The 16,607-nt window shown below is 37.2% G+C and overlaps 1 protein-coding gene across 1 annotated transcript in view; it reads right to left on the reverse strand.

Moving 5' to 3' along the window:
• Nucleotides 1-16,607, reverse strand: part of TBC1D19 (TBC1 domain family member 19) — a 164,374-nt gene that overhangs the window by 19,436 nt on the left and 128,331 nt on the right. The window contains exons 14-15 of the mRNA XM_023223043.2: nucleotides 12,636-12,720; nucleotides 10,522-10,566 (exon numbers count right to left, since the gene is read on the reverse strand). Coding sequence (XP_023078811.1) covers nucleotides 10,522-10,566; nucleotides 12,636-12,720 — 130 coding nt within the window. The remainder of the gene's footprint in view (nucleotides 1-10,521; nucleotides 10,567-12,635; nucleotides 12,721-16,607) is intronic.

The following is a 16,607-nucleotide window of genomic DNA, read 5'->3' on the forward strand; positions in this document are numbered from 1 at the left end:
ATAATGGTCTCAGAAAGTCAATAGATTATGTCCCTCCTGAAACAACTTCACTGTATATATTAGAATCAAATATGCTAAAACAAGTGAGCTTTTCAAGGCACTTCTTGGAAACATTTGCTTCACAGAAAACACTATGGGTGTTAAGCAAACTAACTGAAAATCAATCATGGGATATGGCTTTAGAAGAAATATTGGCAGAAATATGATACAAATTCAGTATAATCTTTGGCAATAATTATACAGAAGTAAAGTACACATCCTTTTCAAAAAATACTCGAAGCCTAACTTGGTGTGCTAAACATCTTCTCACATTCCAAGTAAAAAATTTGAATTTGTATAGCTTAGTTCAAAACAGAAGTTTTGTAATATATACCACCATATAGCTAACACTACTAAATCAGGTTGCAAACACAGCACAGAAGAAAGCTGCTAAGTTACATTTTTGAAAAATAATATAGAAATGCTTTATTCATCTGACATGTTCATAGGCAAAAAGTTTGCACTGGCAGGGGCTTTAGAGGTCATACAGAGTGAGTTATAATAAATGATAGTTCAGTCGCAGTTTAAAACATGTCCAACAATAGCCGAAGCATTAATTACCAATGCAACTCATTACAATTTTGAATGGGTTTAATTTGGAAGGAGCTATTTTCTCATAGTGAGCCAAACTCTGGCTCCCTGAAATTTCTACTTATTATTCTTAGTTCTGATCACAAAGGTCACATGGAAGAAATCTAATTTATCTTCTATGTGAAAACATTCAGAAATATTTGAAGACACTACTCTGTCTCCTGCCCCATCACCATCACGATTTCTTGCTCCAAGACTTTATGAGTTTCTTAATTTTTCCTTAGATGAGGTGGTCTTGAACAGCTTCCCTATTGTATTTTCTTCTGAACAAGTTACAGTTCACTGCAATCCTTAAAGTGAGGTGACTAAAATCTCTAATCATTTTTCCTCCCTATACACCCAACAGCTAAGACAGTGTACTTGGACAGTTGTTCCTGGACCTCAGTAAAGGGTTATATTTTTATCTCTATTATATTTCTTCTTTGGTGAACCACTCCAGTTAGAGATAATAATCCTGAATTCTTATTCGGTTATCTAATACATTCTCTAGTTTTCCTGATTCTACAAAACTGAAAAATTTGATAAGTATACATGTCCTCATCAAAAGCAATATAAAAATGCTGAACATGACAGGGTGAAGACTAGAACTATCAGCAGAAACTCCTTTCATATTGATATCAATGCATTATCAGCACCCTATTGCAATAAGGGCATGGACTGGATGTCAGACAGACTCGGTTGTGTTCATCTGGTTCTGTCACTTAAGAGTGTTTGTGTGTGTGTGTATGTGTGTGTGTGTCTTTGCGTAAGTCTTAACTTCTCTAAGCTTTAGTTTCCTCATCTGTAAATCAGAGATAACACTAGAACTCACATAATATGATTAATGAGATAACAGTTGTAGCTTAGCCATTAATAAATAGCTTAGGGCCTACACTATTTATTTAAATCGCTTAGGCTATTATTTATTAATAAACAAATGTTAAATGTTGATGTTATCATTTACAAGTTAGTTCATACTTCTTTGTTGTTTCTAGAAGCAATTTTATCAAAAATAGTACGAGAAGCGCGCCAAATTATTCTGAACTGGTACGCCAGGCCAACCATCTGCAGAATTTTGTGCAGCACTGCTTTAAGCTCACAAGTTAAAATTCTCAGGATCGACATTTTCTCTAGTCTTCTAGCACACAGATTCACGTTCTCCAACTTCTGCTGAATCTTATGCTGTGTATCAGTTTTCTTATTCCTCTCTATATGATTAGCCATCCCATTCTTTCAAAATTTCCTCCCTTTTCAAGTGTTTAACACTTAATTGTAGACTTCACTTTCTCCTCACTAGGAGGCTGATGCCACTGACATGGACTCCTTCCTTTGTCTGTTCTTCATATTTCATCTGTTTTCTCACTTACAGTCCAGAGGAGGATGTATACTTTTTCTTTTTCACCCAACATCTTCATCTGTGCTCTAAATCTTGTTTCCTTGACTTTCACAGTGACTGGCAAGCAGCGGTCAGGTTTGCAACTTGTTTATGTGTGGCCTGTCAGCTAAGAATGGCTTTTACATATTTTAAAGGATTATTTCAAAAACAACAAAGAATAATATGGGACACGGACTGCTTGTGGCCAGCAAAACGTGAAATATTTACCATCTGAGTGGTTAAAGGAAAAGTCTGCCAAACCCTGCTTTGGACTCCTGCCCCATCAACCATCCCTTCCTCCTTGCTGCACGTGCATCACTCCACACGCACGTGCTGTGTCCCTGCGATGTGCCAGACACTGTTCTAAGAACTGTAGCTGCCATTTTATCAGGGACAAAACAACCATAATAAAAATAAGTGAATACATGTCAGATAGTAATAAGTGCTATGAAGAAAAATAATGGAGAGGAGGAGGACAAGGCCAGGCTAGGGAGGAGGAGGACTTACTGATAAAAGAGGCCTGAAGCTATGGAGGTGAGAATCACCTGATAAGGGTGACCTGGAAGCGGTAGCTTCATGTGATGTTTGTCATAAACAGGGTTACCTTTACTGAGGACAGCTGATCTTCAACTGGATAGTGGTGGGATCTGCTCTTTACTACTCTAACGAAGCAGAGTAGAGGCAAGGGGTGGGTGTATCTTATCAAAGTAATCATATCCTTAGTCTTTCCTATTTCACTGCATCCTTTCAGCCAGGGATGTTACAAATATTCTTATACGTAATAATAAGAAGAAATAAGAAAGAAGAAGAAAAAATAGGAAGGAAAGAAGAAGGAAGATGCTCAGTAAATGTTGTTAATGATGGAAATTTGAGCATTTATAGATATAATCAAGTTTTACAAATAAAATACTAAAATATAAAATTTATAAATAAGTAATTAAGATGTAGGACAGAAGGCTCTTGATAACTCAATGTTGAAAGAATAAATGACCAATGAAGTTATACAGACATGAATTTGAATCCTGTGTGACTGGGCAAGTTACGAACCCTTGCTGAAACCGTATTTTCATTTCTGAAAATGGAGATAAACAAGATCAATTTCATTGGGTTGCACTACAAAGCACAACGGAGTTAATTTATTTAAAGTGTGCCAGTGTTTAGTCCACAGCAGATGCTCAATAACCCATAGCTATTTTATGTTCCCAGAAGGGGAAGTGCCACATTTACATATCAGCTTAAACCTAAGAAAATCTTTTTTTGTCAGTATCAGATAAAGGTACACTTCAGCTAAGCCAAGATTAGCCTGGGCTTAAGGCTCCATAAAAAGGCTACACAGTCTGCTTTGTTGAAGGACGAGTCAGATTCTGGCAAACAAAATCCGGAGGCATAAGAAGCAGTGAAGAATCCATTAACACTGTAGGGTGCATACCACCTAGAACATTTCTTTGATCTTAGGGGTTGTCACGTTCTTGGCTAGTTTTTCAAAATCCTTCCCTTTGCCTCTCATCACTTCAGCCTTTCAAGGGTCAAGTTTCATTCACCTGGCTACCACCCAAGAGCATGTTTCCAACAGGCGTCAGGATGCTTGGGGCACATCTCATATTTGGCCTCAGAGTTCTACAAGTCTTCTATGAGTAATTATTTTCAGATTCTAGCCTTTCCTTATGCATCTGAAGAAAGTCTAAAACATTAACTGCCTATTCCACTCAATGTGAATAACTTTATAAAGTGATGATTTATGGGCCTTTGACAAAGTTCAGAATGGCAAACATTGTCAACTAAAATAAATCTTGAACTAGATGAGATATAAATAGTAAATATGACTCAGAAAATACCCCCCAAATATTAACATGCTTTGCACTTATTAAATATTTTCTCTTCATTTCCTCATTAATACTTAGCATTTATTGTTGTACCATGACTCGCCCATCTGATTCACTTCAACTTCACCCCAGTTGAAAGCATATTATTACTTAGTACAGTTTATTTAATTCGTTTGTTGAAGTAATCGTTTCCTTTGTTTATTCTCATTCCACATGTAGCCTACAGGTCAGTAAGAATAGAGATTGGGACAATGATTAAATTGTTTTATAGTTATTTTCATTATCTTTCTGAATTAGAATGTCACATTATGGTTTTGTTATTTCAGTAGTTAAAATTTCACAAAACATCGGAACATAACGATATTTAAATATCAATCTGAAAATCTTATTTTAAAATTTTAATGAGGTTTTCATTGAAGTCTAAAGTTATACCGCAAATGAATTTTAGAATATGAGATATTTTAAATGTATTTAATTAATATGGATGACAAACTACACTATTTATTAATCTGACACTTGCAAGAAGATTTAAAATGATGTACTTTGATTATTTTTCTTCTAAGAGCCTTATCTAATCTTTGTTGTAAGGGGCTGTCCAGTGTACCATAGGATATTTATCAGCATCCCTCTCCCCTGGCTGACAACCAAAAATGTCTTCAGACATTGCCAAATGTTTCCGAATAAGTGTGTGTGTGTGTGTGTGTGTGTGTGTGTGTGTGTGTGTGTGTATTGGGAGAATTGCCCCTGGTTGAGAATTACTGCTCTAGAGTCCTGAAACTCCCCTACCCAATATTCACTGACAACTGTTTTCTTCTGTCATGTGGGAAACAAATGGTATTAACAAATTTATGATGGTTGTTTATCATTTGTAACTAAGTCAGTCAGATATATGTGTATTTTTCCTACAAGTCTGGTTTCCTTGCTTCTATTCTTATCCCTCTGTATTCTGTGTTCATTCTCTTATTCATTCCCTCACTTATTCAATAATGTTTCCTGAGCACAGACTTTATGCCATGCATGATTCTAGGCGCTAAATATGCTGGTCACCAAAACTATTAAGGTCCTTGTTCTCTTGGAGCTTACATTCTAGTGACACTTTTATTCTACACAGTAGACAGGATGATCATTTAGAAGTATTAATCAGGGTTGGGCATGGTGGTTCACACTTATAATCCCAGAAATTTAGGAGGTTGAGGTGGGCAGATTGCTTGAGCCCAGGTGTTCAAGACCCGCCCGGCAACATGGTAAAATCCTGTCTATACGAAAAACACAAAAAAATCAGTCAAGCATGGTGGTGTGTGCCTGAAGTTCCAGCTACTTGGGAGGCTGAGGTGGGAGGATCACTTAAGCCCAGGAGGTCGAGGCTGCAATAGTTCATGATCAGGCCACTGCATTCCAGCCTGGGTGACAGAACAAGACTTTGTCTTGGGGGGAGAAAAAAAAAAAAGAAAAAGAAAAAGCATTAGTCAGGAATTGGAGGAGAGATGTCACTGAGAAGAGTGAAGTAGGGAACTCCCAATCTCCCCATTCCTCCGTTAAAGCAATGGTTAAACTGGCAGGAGCTGTTAGAATCAAACTCTGGAATTTAATAAAAATTTACAACAACCAGGGGAATGTTTAGTGAAGAAAGAATTTTAGTAAGAGAGCATATGGCATTTTAATTTGCCCACCTATCATACCCTACTCCCCAACTTGGTAGCAGCCATGAAGACCATGGCTCACATTCCTGATGCAGCTTGCTGGTACCAGGGGGATCCTGTAACAAAACATTGTGGTTGTCTATTTTGACCTATATAGTAGCTACCTGAGGGACTGGCTCAGGAGATTGCCTTCATTTTATTTGCCTCATCCTTGAGCTTTTTCAGGACTGACATGGCCTGCCAAGAGGCATTTGTCAAAAGCATTTAAAGGAAAATATATACTAGCTGCAGCCACCTACGGGAAGGAATAAAAGATGGGAGCGGTGGTATACAGATTGAAAAGCCTGGGAAGAAAGAGGCTGGGGAAGGAGCTACTTGGGGCATGGGGGCTTTGAAAAGCATCTGTGTATACAGGGGAATCTAAAAAATACCCGAGAAGACCTTAGGCTCCATCTCTGACTACCTTTTAGGCTCTGTGCAAGCAGGAAGTGAAGGCTAAGGTAGAGTTGTAAATGGCCTGGCTAAGCCTTGAAGGAGTGCCCCAATACCCAGCCAATCTGCAAAGACTGAGAGAGTGTTTTTTATTTTTGGTTCTAGATATTTAAGAAAATCTCTGTCAAATCACTAGCTGACTGTTACTCTAGTAAAATAAAGACTTCAGTGAGCATACAAGATGAAAAATATCTTTATAAAAATATCTGTATAAAATATCTTTATAAAAATCTTTATAAAAATAATTTAGAAAGTCACTAAACAAACACCTAGAACCCACAACAAGCAACAACAATGAATTCTTGGGGAGGGGGACAGAGAGACTCCCATTTCTAGTGATACCACAGCATTATATTCAAAATATTCCATTTTCAACAATAAAAAAAATTACTAGGCATGTGAAAAATAAAAAAGTATAACCCATTCATAGGAAAAAATTAATTAAAAACTCCCTGAGGAAGCCCAGACATTGGACTTACCAGACAAGACTTTAAATCAACTATCTCGCTAACTGACCTAGCTCCATCTACCTCTTCTACCTCACCTTGTATCAGTCAATGCTTTGCTCATTATTGCCAGTCACACTGGCCATCTTGGTGAGCTTCAGACCATCAAGCTTATTCCTGCCTTCAGACATGCTGTGTACTCTCTTCTGGAACATTCTCCCATTTTGTTGCATAGTTCACTCCATACAGTCTGTCTCTGTTCATATTCCACCTCCTCAGAGGCACCTTTCCTGACTACTTAATCTAAAATGGCTACGCCCATCCCAACTTCCTACAATTTTTGCTCCCTTTCATTGTTAAGTTCATCACTCTTTGAAATTACTTTCATTCATTCATCCTTTGTTGACTGATTTATGATTGATTGATTTTATGTTCCCCTTACTAGAAGGTAAGCTCCTTGGCAGCAGGTGCTTTATTTGTATCATTTACTGTGGATCACCCTCGTATAACAGTGAGCTAGGCTAAATAAATACTTATCAAATGAACAAAGATGATTTATATGTGTTGAATAACAATAAAAAATATAAAAAGCTTATAAAATTCTTCTGAGAAGTCTCCCTCAGTTCAGAAATTTTGCTCACTAGCTGTTTGGTGAATCTACTAGAGGAAATCTGTCCATTGGTGATGCTTCAAATGAAGTGAGAGAACAAAATGTCTGATGCCACCATGGCCTGTCATTTCCTTCCCAGGGAAGGTAATCATAGGCACTTTTGGGGTAGTGGTGAGAAAACCTCTGCCTCCCTGTGAGCACTAGCTTGGTCAGGGAATGAGTATGTGTCAGTTAGCTGCAGGCTAACCTCTATGTGTGGTCCCCTGAGACCAAGAAAGCCAGAACAGTTTTGGTGGTAGCAGTGACAGAGGTGTCAAGATTTTGAAGTAGTACTATCTTTGGCAGAGGTTCAAAACAGGGTGGGTAATATAAAAATGCTGCTACATATTGCCTTGAGCTTAAAATAAAAGTGGGGACAGCAGATTGACTGGTCTTTGTCTCTTCTTGTTCTGAAACTTCAGAATCATTGCCCAGAGAAAAGAGTCCTTCTTGATCCTGGCAAGTTCTAAAACAACCTGAGAGGAGAAATGATTCTGTAGAACTAAATTTATGAACAGCTATGGGCTTATCTCATTAAGGATTAAACAGTTTGCATTTTGGATGAAAATCTTTTTAGAACCTATTATATACATCCTCTACCTTTTCATTACATTAACTACTTCCCTTCCTTCCCAAATTCACTATAATGAGCTCAGCAACATCTTCCCAGGCAGTAGGGCATCCTGATAAGCATGTTGCTTCTGAAGCCAGACAGCCTGGATTCAAAGCTTGGCTTTGTCACTCACCTGTTGGGCAGGTTAACACGCTATGCCTCAGTTTCTTTATCTGTAAATAGGGATAATATTAGTACCTTCCTCATAGGTTCTTGTAAGGACTAAATGAATTAATATATGTCATATACTTAACACATTGCCTGGGATATAGTACTGCTTGGAAAATGTTTGCTGCTGCTGCTATAACTATACTGTTACAATTATTACTATAGCAAGATTTTTTTTGGTGTCTTGAGCTCATTATAAAGATGCTAAATTATAATATGCTGCAACCTAGTGATACCTTCTTAAAGGGCACGGCATTATTGGCTTTTACATAGAATGGCCCCAGACTGATTTGCTGGAGTGGTCTAATATGCTGTTTTACAGCTCTTGTGTTTTCCTTTGTGAAGTCCCCTTTTTACTTCTCACTGTTGTTGCTAATTTTTCGTATCTATATCAGCCTTTTCCATGCTTCCATTTTTGCAGAAGGCATAAAAAAGAGTTAACCAATTTGTTAGACATGTGTGTTAAGTAAAAGCTAATATATTCTAAACTAAGTTGAAAAAACTCTTCTATGGATGGAGAGAAGAACATGAGTCCATGGACAACTCTTTTGACTATTCAGAGGTATTTTATTTGTTATTGTTTCTTGCTTCTTAGATAAATATAAAAAGTTACTATAAAAGTAAGTTTCTGGGATAATAGATGTAACAATGGTAATACATAAAGTTAAAATTAACAAACCTCTAATTGAGTTCAAATAAATACTCATTACAGTCCTATTACATGCTAGATACAACAAAAATGAATGATACGGTTCTGAACTACGAGAAGCTTGCAATTTAGAAGAGGAGATAAAGTATAAACAAACAATATCAAGATAACATAGCTAGAGATACTGAAGATTTTAGACTAGGTATTACAGGAGTCTAGAGGAAGGGCCCTTAGCCTAACCTGGGGATTCAGGGAAAGCTTCCTGAAAGAGGATCATGCCTAAACTGAGCTTGATGACAGCCAGGTGAAGAAAGGTTAGATGGGCTATTCTAAGCATGGAGACATGAGAAGTGATGAGACAGGAAGCAGCATAGTGCTTTCGTGAGAGTATGTAGCTGTGGGTATAAATGATAAAAAATAAGATGGGAAATGGTGGGAAATGAAGGTAGGAGGTAGATTATAGGGAACAGATTCAAGAGGTCCTCATATGTCATGCTGAGAAGCTTGAATATTACTTGTTAAGAGATGGGAAGCCATTAAGAACACTTGGAGAAAAATGGCAATTTGCAGATTTTTACTTTAGATGTATAATTCAGTGAGCAGTGTAAAAGACAGCAAAACTAGAAAAGACTGTGGGAAGAGGGACCAGTTACATGGTTGTTGCAATTAACAAGCTAGAGATAGTAAGAACTGAAAGGAGACAAGGCAGCAGGGATGGCGTGGAAGAGAGGGTCCCAGATGTATTCGGAAGATAAAATTGGAAGGTCCTGGTGACTTATTAGACGAGTTGGGGACAAGGTGGAGAGAAATCTAGGATGGCCTCGAGTTACTAGGAAGATGATAATTCAACTGAGAGAGAAATAGGTGGGTTTTTGTTTTTTGTTTTTTAATTTAGTTTCTTTTTTTTCTTTTTGAGGGGTGGGCATAGGAAGATAAAATAGTGAGTTCAGGCTGGGACATATTAAGCCTGAGGTAGTTATGGGAGAAGTACGAACTGGAGATATTTTAGAGTAATTAACAATAGATAGAATCATGAAAGCAAATGGCAGCCCCTAGATAAAAGTAAGAAAAGAGAAGAGCAGCAGAACAACAGTGAGATATCAAAAGAGGGACAGAGGTAGATGGCCCATGAAAGAAACTGAGACTCCATATTGAGAGAAACAGGGAGGGAACAGCACCATGAAAGCTAAAGCCAACTATGAGTTTTAGATATAGTGGTCAGTAAAGTTAAGCACACTCATAACTGCTACATTTTCTGAGCACTCACTATATGTCAGGCTCTTTGTGGTTTTATATACCATATCTCATTTAATGTATTATCCACATGGTACAGATGATGAACCTGAAGTTCAGAGAAGTCATGTAACTTACCTGAGGTCATAGGGTAAACTGGCAGAACTGGGATCTGAACCCAGGTCTGCTGGATTACAAAACCCATGTTCTTAACTCTGCTGGAGTAAAATAACTTCTTGAGGATGCAACTTAATATTATCATAAGGACTGCTATATATTGCTTTTCCAAGAAGCCTATCTTGAAACCTGTCTAGTAATCTCAAAATAACATTTAATGTCTAATGAGGTCATTATATATTTGATCACTTTATAACATCAAAATAGGTGATTTCAGTGATACCTTTTAATAATCTTTTTATTTCATAAATACTACACTGGTCAAATTATGAGAACAATAAGGTACAATACAAGACAATCTACTCAATTGAGTAAAGCCCAGCTCCAATAAACCCAAAAGGAAGGTCCTCATTGGACTAGCTAGTGTTCTTCACAGGAAAACGAAGTGCCTTGGACTTAGATCTAAGCATCCTCAGCTCTCTCACAGGTTTACTGTTGGTCCCAGGGAGAGTCAGAGAGAGTATGCATAATTTAGCACAAACCTACCATAAATGTGGAAGACTTCACTAAATTATACATTCTACGGAAGGTTTATTTTAGATAATAAATGATTATCCATTAAAGAGAGAATAAGAAAGTCACATTTCGATTATAAAAGTTGTAATTTTTTCACTTCCCACTAGAGGAAGCAATAGCATTACTCTTACCATTTGGTGGGTAAAAGACAGCATATTCTTCCAGTCCTAGTTTTCCTATAAGAGAAAATGATAGAGGATTTCAATATGATTAAGTAAATAAATCTTTAAAAATCAACTTATTTTGTGAATGTACTAACAATGGAATTTTAAAAACTACTATAAACTGATATGTCATTTCATGATATGGAATTAAGTTAAAAATTTACCAGCCAATCTTTTGGTATTAGCAAATTCTTTCATCAATTAAAGTAATACGAACCTAAGTGCAACAGAAGCAACACAAAACAACCAAAAGAACAAACACTTTCAAGTTCCTTAGGCACTTAAGAAGAGAAATATCTATTTATTATGCATAAATTTTTTTGCTAATTATAAATAAGTCTAATCTATTCATTAAAGCAAGTCTTAAGCTTTGCAATACTGTGTTTACATCTTTATGGAATGTGCTGAAAGTTAAAAATTAAATGACTAGCTGTATGGTTATATTTTCTGAATACCAGAACAGTTAACATGATTTCAGAATGGAGCTGAATATTTGAAGTCAGAATTGTCCCAGAGAAGTAAAGTATATTCACAATAATCAAATATTTAACAGAGTTTTAAAAAGTATCTTTCCTTCAAACTCTGAAAAGTTCTCAGTTTTTTCCACCTTCCACTGAATATCTTTAAATAGCTTTTACCTTGATTGTTTTTCTAACACTTCTGAGTTTATTGAAAAGTTACTTGTATTTTTGTACTGGGCTAAGAGTAATATTTTTAGTGAAAAAAAAAGTTATTTTTATTTTTGTTAGGGGTGGTGACAGAGATGAAATGAAGAATAAGAAATGTGAGCAGTTCGGGTTAGGGTGGAGACAAAAAGGATTGATCTTGTGAGCAAGAAGAGAATGGAATAATGAATAGGTAGGTAGGTAGGTAGATAAAATTGATTACTGGACTAGGTGCTGAGAGGCAAACATATATATGTTCCCTCAACCATGTGGTTTGTAGTCCAGACTAAACCATGAAACATTAGGGTATATTTGCTAACTTTTCTAGCATAGACTTTAAGTGTTTAGAAGTTCAAAGGAGAGAGAAATGGATGATGGGTTGGTGGACATGGTGAGGTACAGGCTAGTTCTTCAAGGAAATCTGATTTTTAAGATTGGAGAGTGGGAAGCCTTCCATATGCAGGGACTATAGGGAGGCTAGAATGAATATGGGGTGTTGTGGAATAATCAGGGAAGCAAAGTTAGTTAGGTTAAGACAGTATCAACTGGTAAACGGCCTTAAAATCCTGGCTGAATTTAGAGGTGAGCTCAGTAGATAATTAAGTTTACAATCAGTTTTTCAGCAGATAACTTAAAGAAACAAATCAAAGGTTTCCATAAATTGAATTTAGAAGCAATGGACCTAAGAAAACCTTAAGTTAGGGGTAGCCCAAATCCAGCACAAGATTATGTGGCCTCTCCTAGGGTAGGAGGTGGAGCAATCAGGCAGATAGTTCAGACATAAGAGATACAGGAGAAACAGTTTCTTTTTTCGTGGAAATGGCAGAATGACCATACACAATGAAGTCTGAGCTTTCAGTGTTAGGTGTTCACTATTTAATAAAAAGGAAAAGTTGGGAAGGGCATTCAGCTGAAGTTATTTATATCTTCAGATGATGTCAGGATATTGATATTTTATAAGCAGCTGGTGATAAAGAGGAGAAAAATAACTAAACTAGAAATTGCAGAGCTAAAAGCATATAAATTATATCAAAGTTTTAAGTGTGGTGGAGCATTTTGAGAGAAGAAATATAGATTTTTTAAAAAGTAGAAGAAACAAATCTGTGTTATAAACTCATGGAAAGAAAAAGAAAAGTCAACAGATAAGACATAAAAACAACAATAAAGGGTAGAGTACACAGGGAAGACAGAGAAAGTAACTTGAAATGCTGCTTCTGGGAACCACTTTCCCATGATTTGTGATAAATTACTTGGGCACTGATTTGAGGTATGAAAGGCTGATTATGGTCATCTGAGAGAAATCTTAAGTAATTTATAGTTAAATAATTTGGCAACACCACTATCTCCAAAAAAAAAAAATATTCTTGGCAAGATTATGTAAGTCTTAATACTTCCTTAAAATTATTAAAAATTTACCTCTTATGTATGATTTTGGTGGCGAGGCACTGTTGTATGCAAAATGACTCAACACAGATGTATCCCGGGAAAAACAAAGTAATACCTGAATATAACATTGGAAAAAAAAAAAAAGCAATTAAGCACTATTATAAAACTAGGTAATTCATTATTTCCTAATCAGGAGGCATCCTTCAAGTTCAAGTACCATGCCTTGCGGTGGGAAGAATGCCCTTTATCGGTATACCTTTGGTAAGCATTACAGTGGGATGCCAAGTTCTTCCAAAGAGCTCTCACCATTTGCTACCTCAACTTTGAAGAACAGAAATGCTAACTAACAGTTGATTCTTCTCTTGTGTTTTCTATCTGGACAAGAGAAACACCTGGGAGAAATTTAACAGATGAAAAATGTATGGAGACGACCCTGAGTAACTATTGTGACATAGAGCAATTTGGGAAGTGCAGGAAATGAACTTGACTCATGCTGGGATGCATCAGGCAGTTAGGCATGTCAGGGTGGGAGGGAAGGCAACTCGTGGTACTTAGAAAGGATAGCAGCAGCAGTAGAACAAGTGGTTGCCTAATAAAGGGTAGAAGCTAAATAGGGTAGAGTATGTCAACCCTATGTGGAGATGAAAATAGGCAAAGTAGAAAGTCAGGATCCAGGATGTCCATTAGGAGGTACTAGATTGAGGACACCAGGCTGGAATTTGGGAGCAGGAGTCCAAGACCCAGTAAGGCCATTAGTGACAGGAAATCTGAGTCCTGATATTAGAAGACCTGGGATTCTAAAAATATTACCAAGATAAGAATTCAAGATGACTGAAAAGGCAGAACAGGGGCACAGAGTCAGGGCTGAACTAGCAGCAAGAGTTAAGGCAGAGGAAAAATCCTTGTGTCCAAGACACAAGAAAGGGGATACGGCTTTGGAAAAAAGGATACGTAATGGAGATTGGGCATCAGTCAGGTTCAATGGTGGAATGCGTATCAACCACTGCCACTGCATTGTTTTCATTATATTTTAAATGACTACATAAGTGGGACATATTAATGATAAATTTAGAAATATAGAGTATTGGCTGGGCACAGTAGCTCACGCCTATGATCCCAGCACTTTGGGAGGCCAAGGCAGGAGGATCACTTGAGCCCAGGAATTCAAGACCGGCCTGATCAACATGGTGAAACCTCATCTCTATTTAAAAAGAAAATTAAATTAATTTTAAAAATAAAGAAATATAGATGATCAACAAAAGGGGAAACAGCCATAATCCCATCAGCCTTAATAATTTGAGGTATATCCTTTCAGACTGTTTTTTAACATACTCATACATATAATTTTTTCAAACCAAACAGGATTATACATAGTTTCCTTTCACTATTGTAAGATAAATATTTCCTACACATTTTTATGTTGTAGAATATTCCACTGTATGAAAGAACAATAATTTATTTAACCTGTATTGTTGTTGAACATTTAATTATTTCCACTTTTCCCCAATGACAAACAACACTAGAGTGAATTTACTTATGGCTAAATATGTACACCTTTAGTTATTTAAATTCCAAAAACTGGACCACCTTTCTGGTCAATTGCTTTGGGCATTTTTAATTGAACCATGCCTCTCCCACATTTTCTCTATTTACCTCTGCCTGACTCCTAGGAGCTGTAAGATTTACCTACACGTATTCAACCTGCCATGCCTTTTACTTACTTTTATCCCCCCTGTTCCATTCTGGATGACTTCCTCAGATTATTTTTTTGTCAGTTCACTAATTCTCTTCTTCTGCCCCTACTATGCACCAGGCACTGTTCCTTGTGTTTGGAATATATAAAAGGAAACAAACAAAACACCTCTTTTATGGAGTTTAATTATGATGGAGCAGAATGTGTGTGATAAATAGCAAATATGATAGATAATTACATTATATAGTATATTAGGTAGCAAGTGCTATGGAAACAAGATAAAGGGGAACAGAGAAAGAGTGGCTGACACTTTAAAGAGGCTGTTCAGGGGAGGTTTCCTCGAGAAGGTGATATCTAATCAAATATTGAAAGGAGTTGAGAAACTTAGCATGTGGATATATGTGCAAGAGCATTGCAGGAGACGTTATGAGACTGTTGACAGTAGCTTTCACTAAGATGGCAGCAGTGTGTGGCAGATGTATGACACACCACCCAGAGAACCTCCTCTAGGAATGAAGGACTGACTATAGCAGCTGGTAGTGCTGTAGCAAATAGCTCTCAGCAGCCAGCTCTTTTCATGGACTACCTCTGCTGAAGAGAGCTATTTTGCTCAAATATCAAGGTCACGCCCGTTTCCTGAAATGGCCTACATCTGAGGAAGAGGATGCAAGGGAAAAAGGTCTGAAATTCTTGTCCCCAGCTCAGGATGGGTCTGACAGTTTATCCCATCTTTAGAACTCTCTGCAGCATTGGCTGAGGGTTTCATTTAAACCGTATTGCAGCTAGACTTGTCCTTACACTCAATCCTGCTTCATTCACTGGACTTCTACACGTGTTGATTCCAAGAGCACTCCCTAATAAACCTTTGGCATGCTGGTCTCCATCTAAATTGGCTTCCCTGGGAACCCATCTTACAACACAGTGAAAGTGGGAAAAAGTGGTCAGATTCTAAATACATTGTGAAGGCAGGGCTAACAGGAGTTACTAATAGATTGAGATGATATTTTGCAGAAAGACAGGAGTCAAGGAGAGTAACATGTGGAAGTTGAAAGTAGAAGGATGCTTGATCTCAGCAAGTGGAACGCCTTTAACAGGGAAAGTTGGCAGGCAGAACAGTTTGGGGAGCGAGATCATGGGTTCATTTCTCAACATGCTAAGTTTGAGATGTCTGCAAGACACCTAAATGGAAAAATTGAAGAGGTAATTGGAGACATTTGTATGGAATATAGAAGAAAAGTTTAAACTGAAGATATAAATTTGAGAGTTATCAACATATAGATGGTACTGAAAGCCACAAAATAGGTGAGCTTGGTGAAATCATCAAGTGAGTGAGTGTAACTAGAGAAAAGGAGACCAAGAACTGAGACCTGAGGCATTCTAGGATATCAGAGAAAAGAGAAGGAACCAGCCTAGACAACAGAGTAGTGAGTAACCATCAAAGGTGGATTTACCATGATGCTCTGTGAGTGCTGCAAGTTGCTGGGAGACACAGAGTGTCCCAGGCAAGGAAAGTCAGTGTGTAATCAGAAAGCATTTCTATGTATGTGTTTCTAGTAAACTGCTTAATAAGATCTCAGAAGAAAAAGACCTGAATCTCTATAGTTCTAATAATTTGTTACACATTTTTCCTCGTTCAAAACAAAAATACATGTTCTTATCTGGTTTTGTATTTATAATATGATACTCTCTGTCTTAAAGAAGGCCCTCCAAATTGTATAAGCTTTAGGTCCGCAAAATGCTGAATTTGCCACTGGTGACTAGAAAAATAAGAGGAAAACTAAAAAGAATGTGGTGTCTTGAAACCCAAGTGAATAAACAGCACAAATGAATCATATGCTGTTGAGAGATTAGCTAAAAGGAGGGTGGATAATTGGTCACTGGATTTAGTTCTTGATGACCTTGATAAGAGTAGTTTCAGCTCAAGTGGTAGGAGCACCATACACAATGTTTGGTACCTGCTTTTTAAAACAAACTTAATGCATTAAAGAGATCTTTTCATATCAGTATACACAGAGCTGCCTCATTTTTTTCTTTCTTTTTTTTTTTTTTTGGTAGAGACAGGGTCTATTTATGTTGCCCAGGCTGGTCTTGAACTCTCGGGCTCAAGTAATCCTCCTGCCTCAGCCTTCCAAAGTGCTGGGATTACAGGCGTGAGCCACTGAATTTGATCCACTGCATTCATTTTTAAAGGGCTGTATCATGTTTCACTGAATATGTATTCCATGATTTATTTAATGGGTTACTCCCCAATATATGAACATTCATTTTCAACCTTATGCTGTTTCTGACAATACCAAAATTAGCCTTTT

This window comes from Piliocolobus tephrosceles, chromosome 3, assembly GCF_002776525.5.
Source record: "Piliocolobus tephrosceles isolate RC106 chromosome 3, ASM277652v3, whole genome shotgun sequence".
Taxonomy (NCBI): domain Eukaryota; kingdom Metazoa; phylum Chordata; class Mammalia; order Primates; family Cercopithecidae; genus Piliocolobus; species Piliocolobus tephrosceles.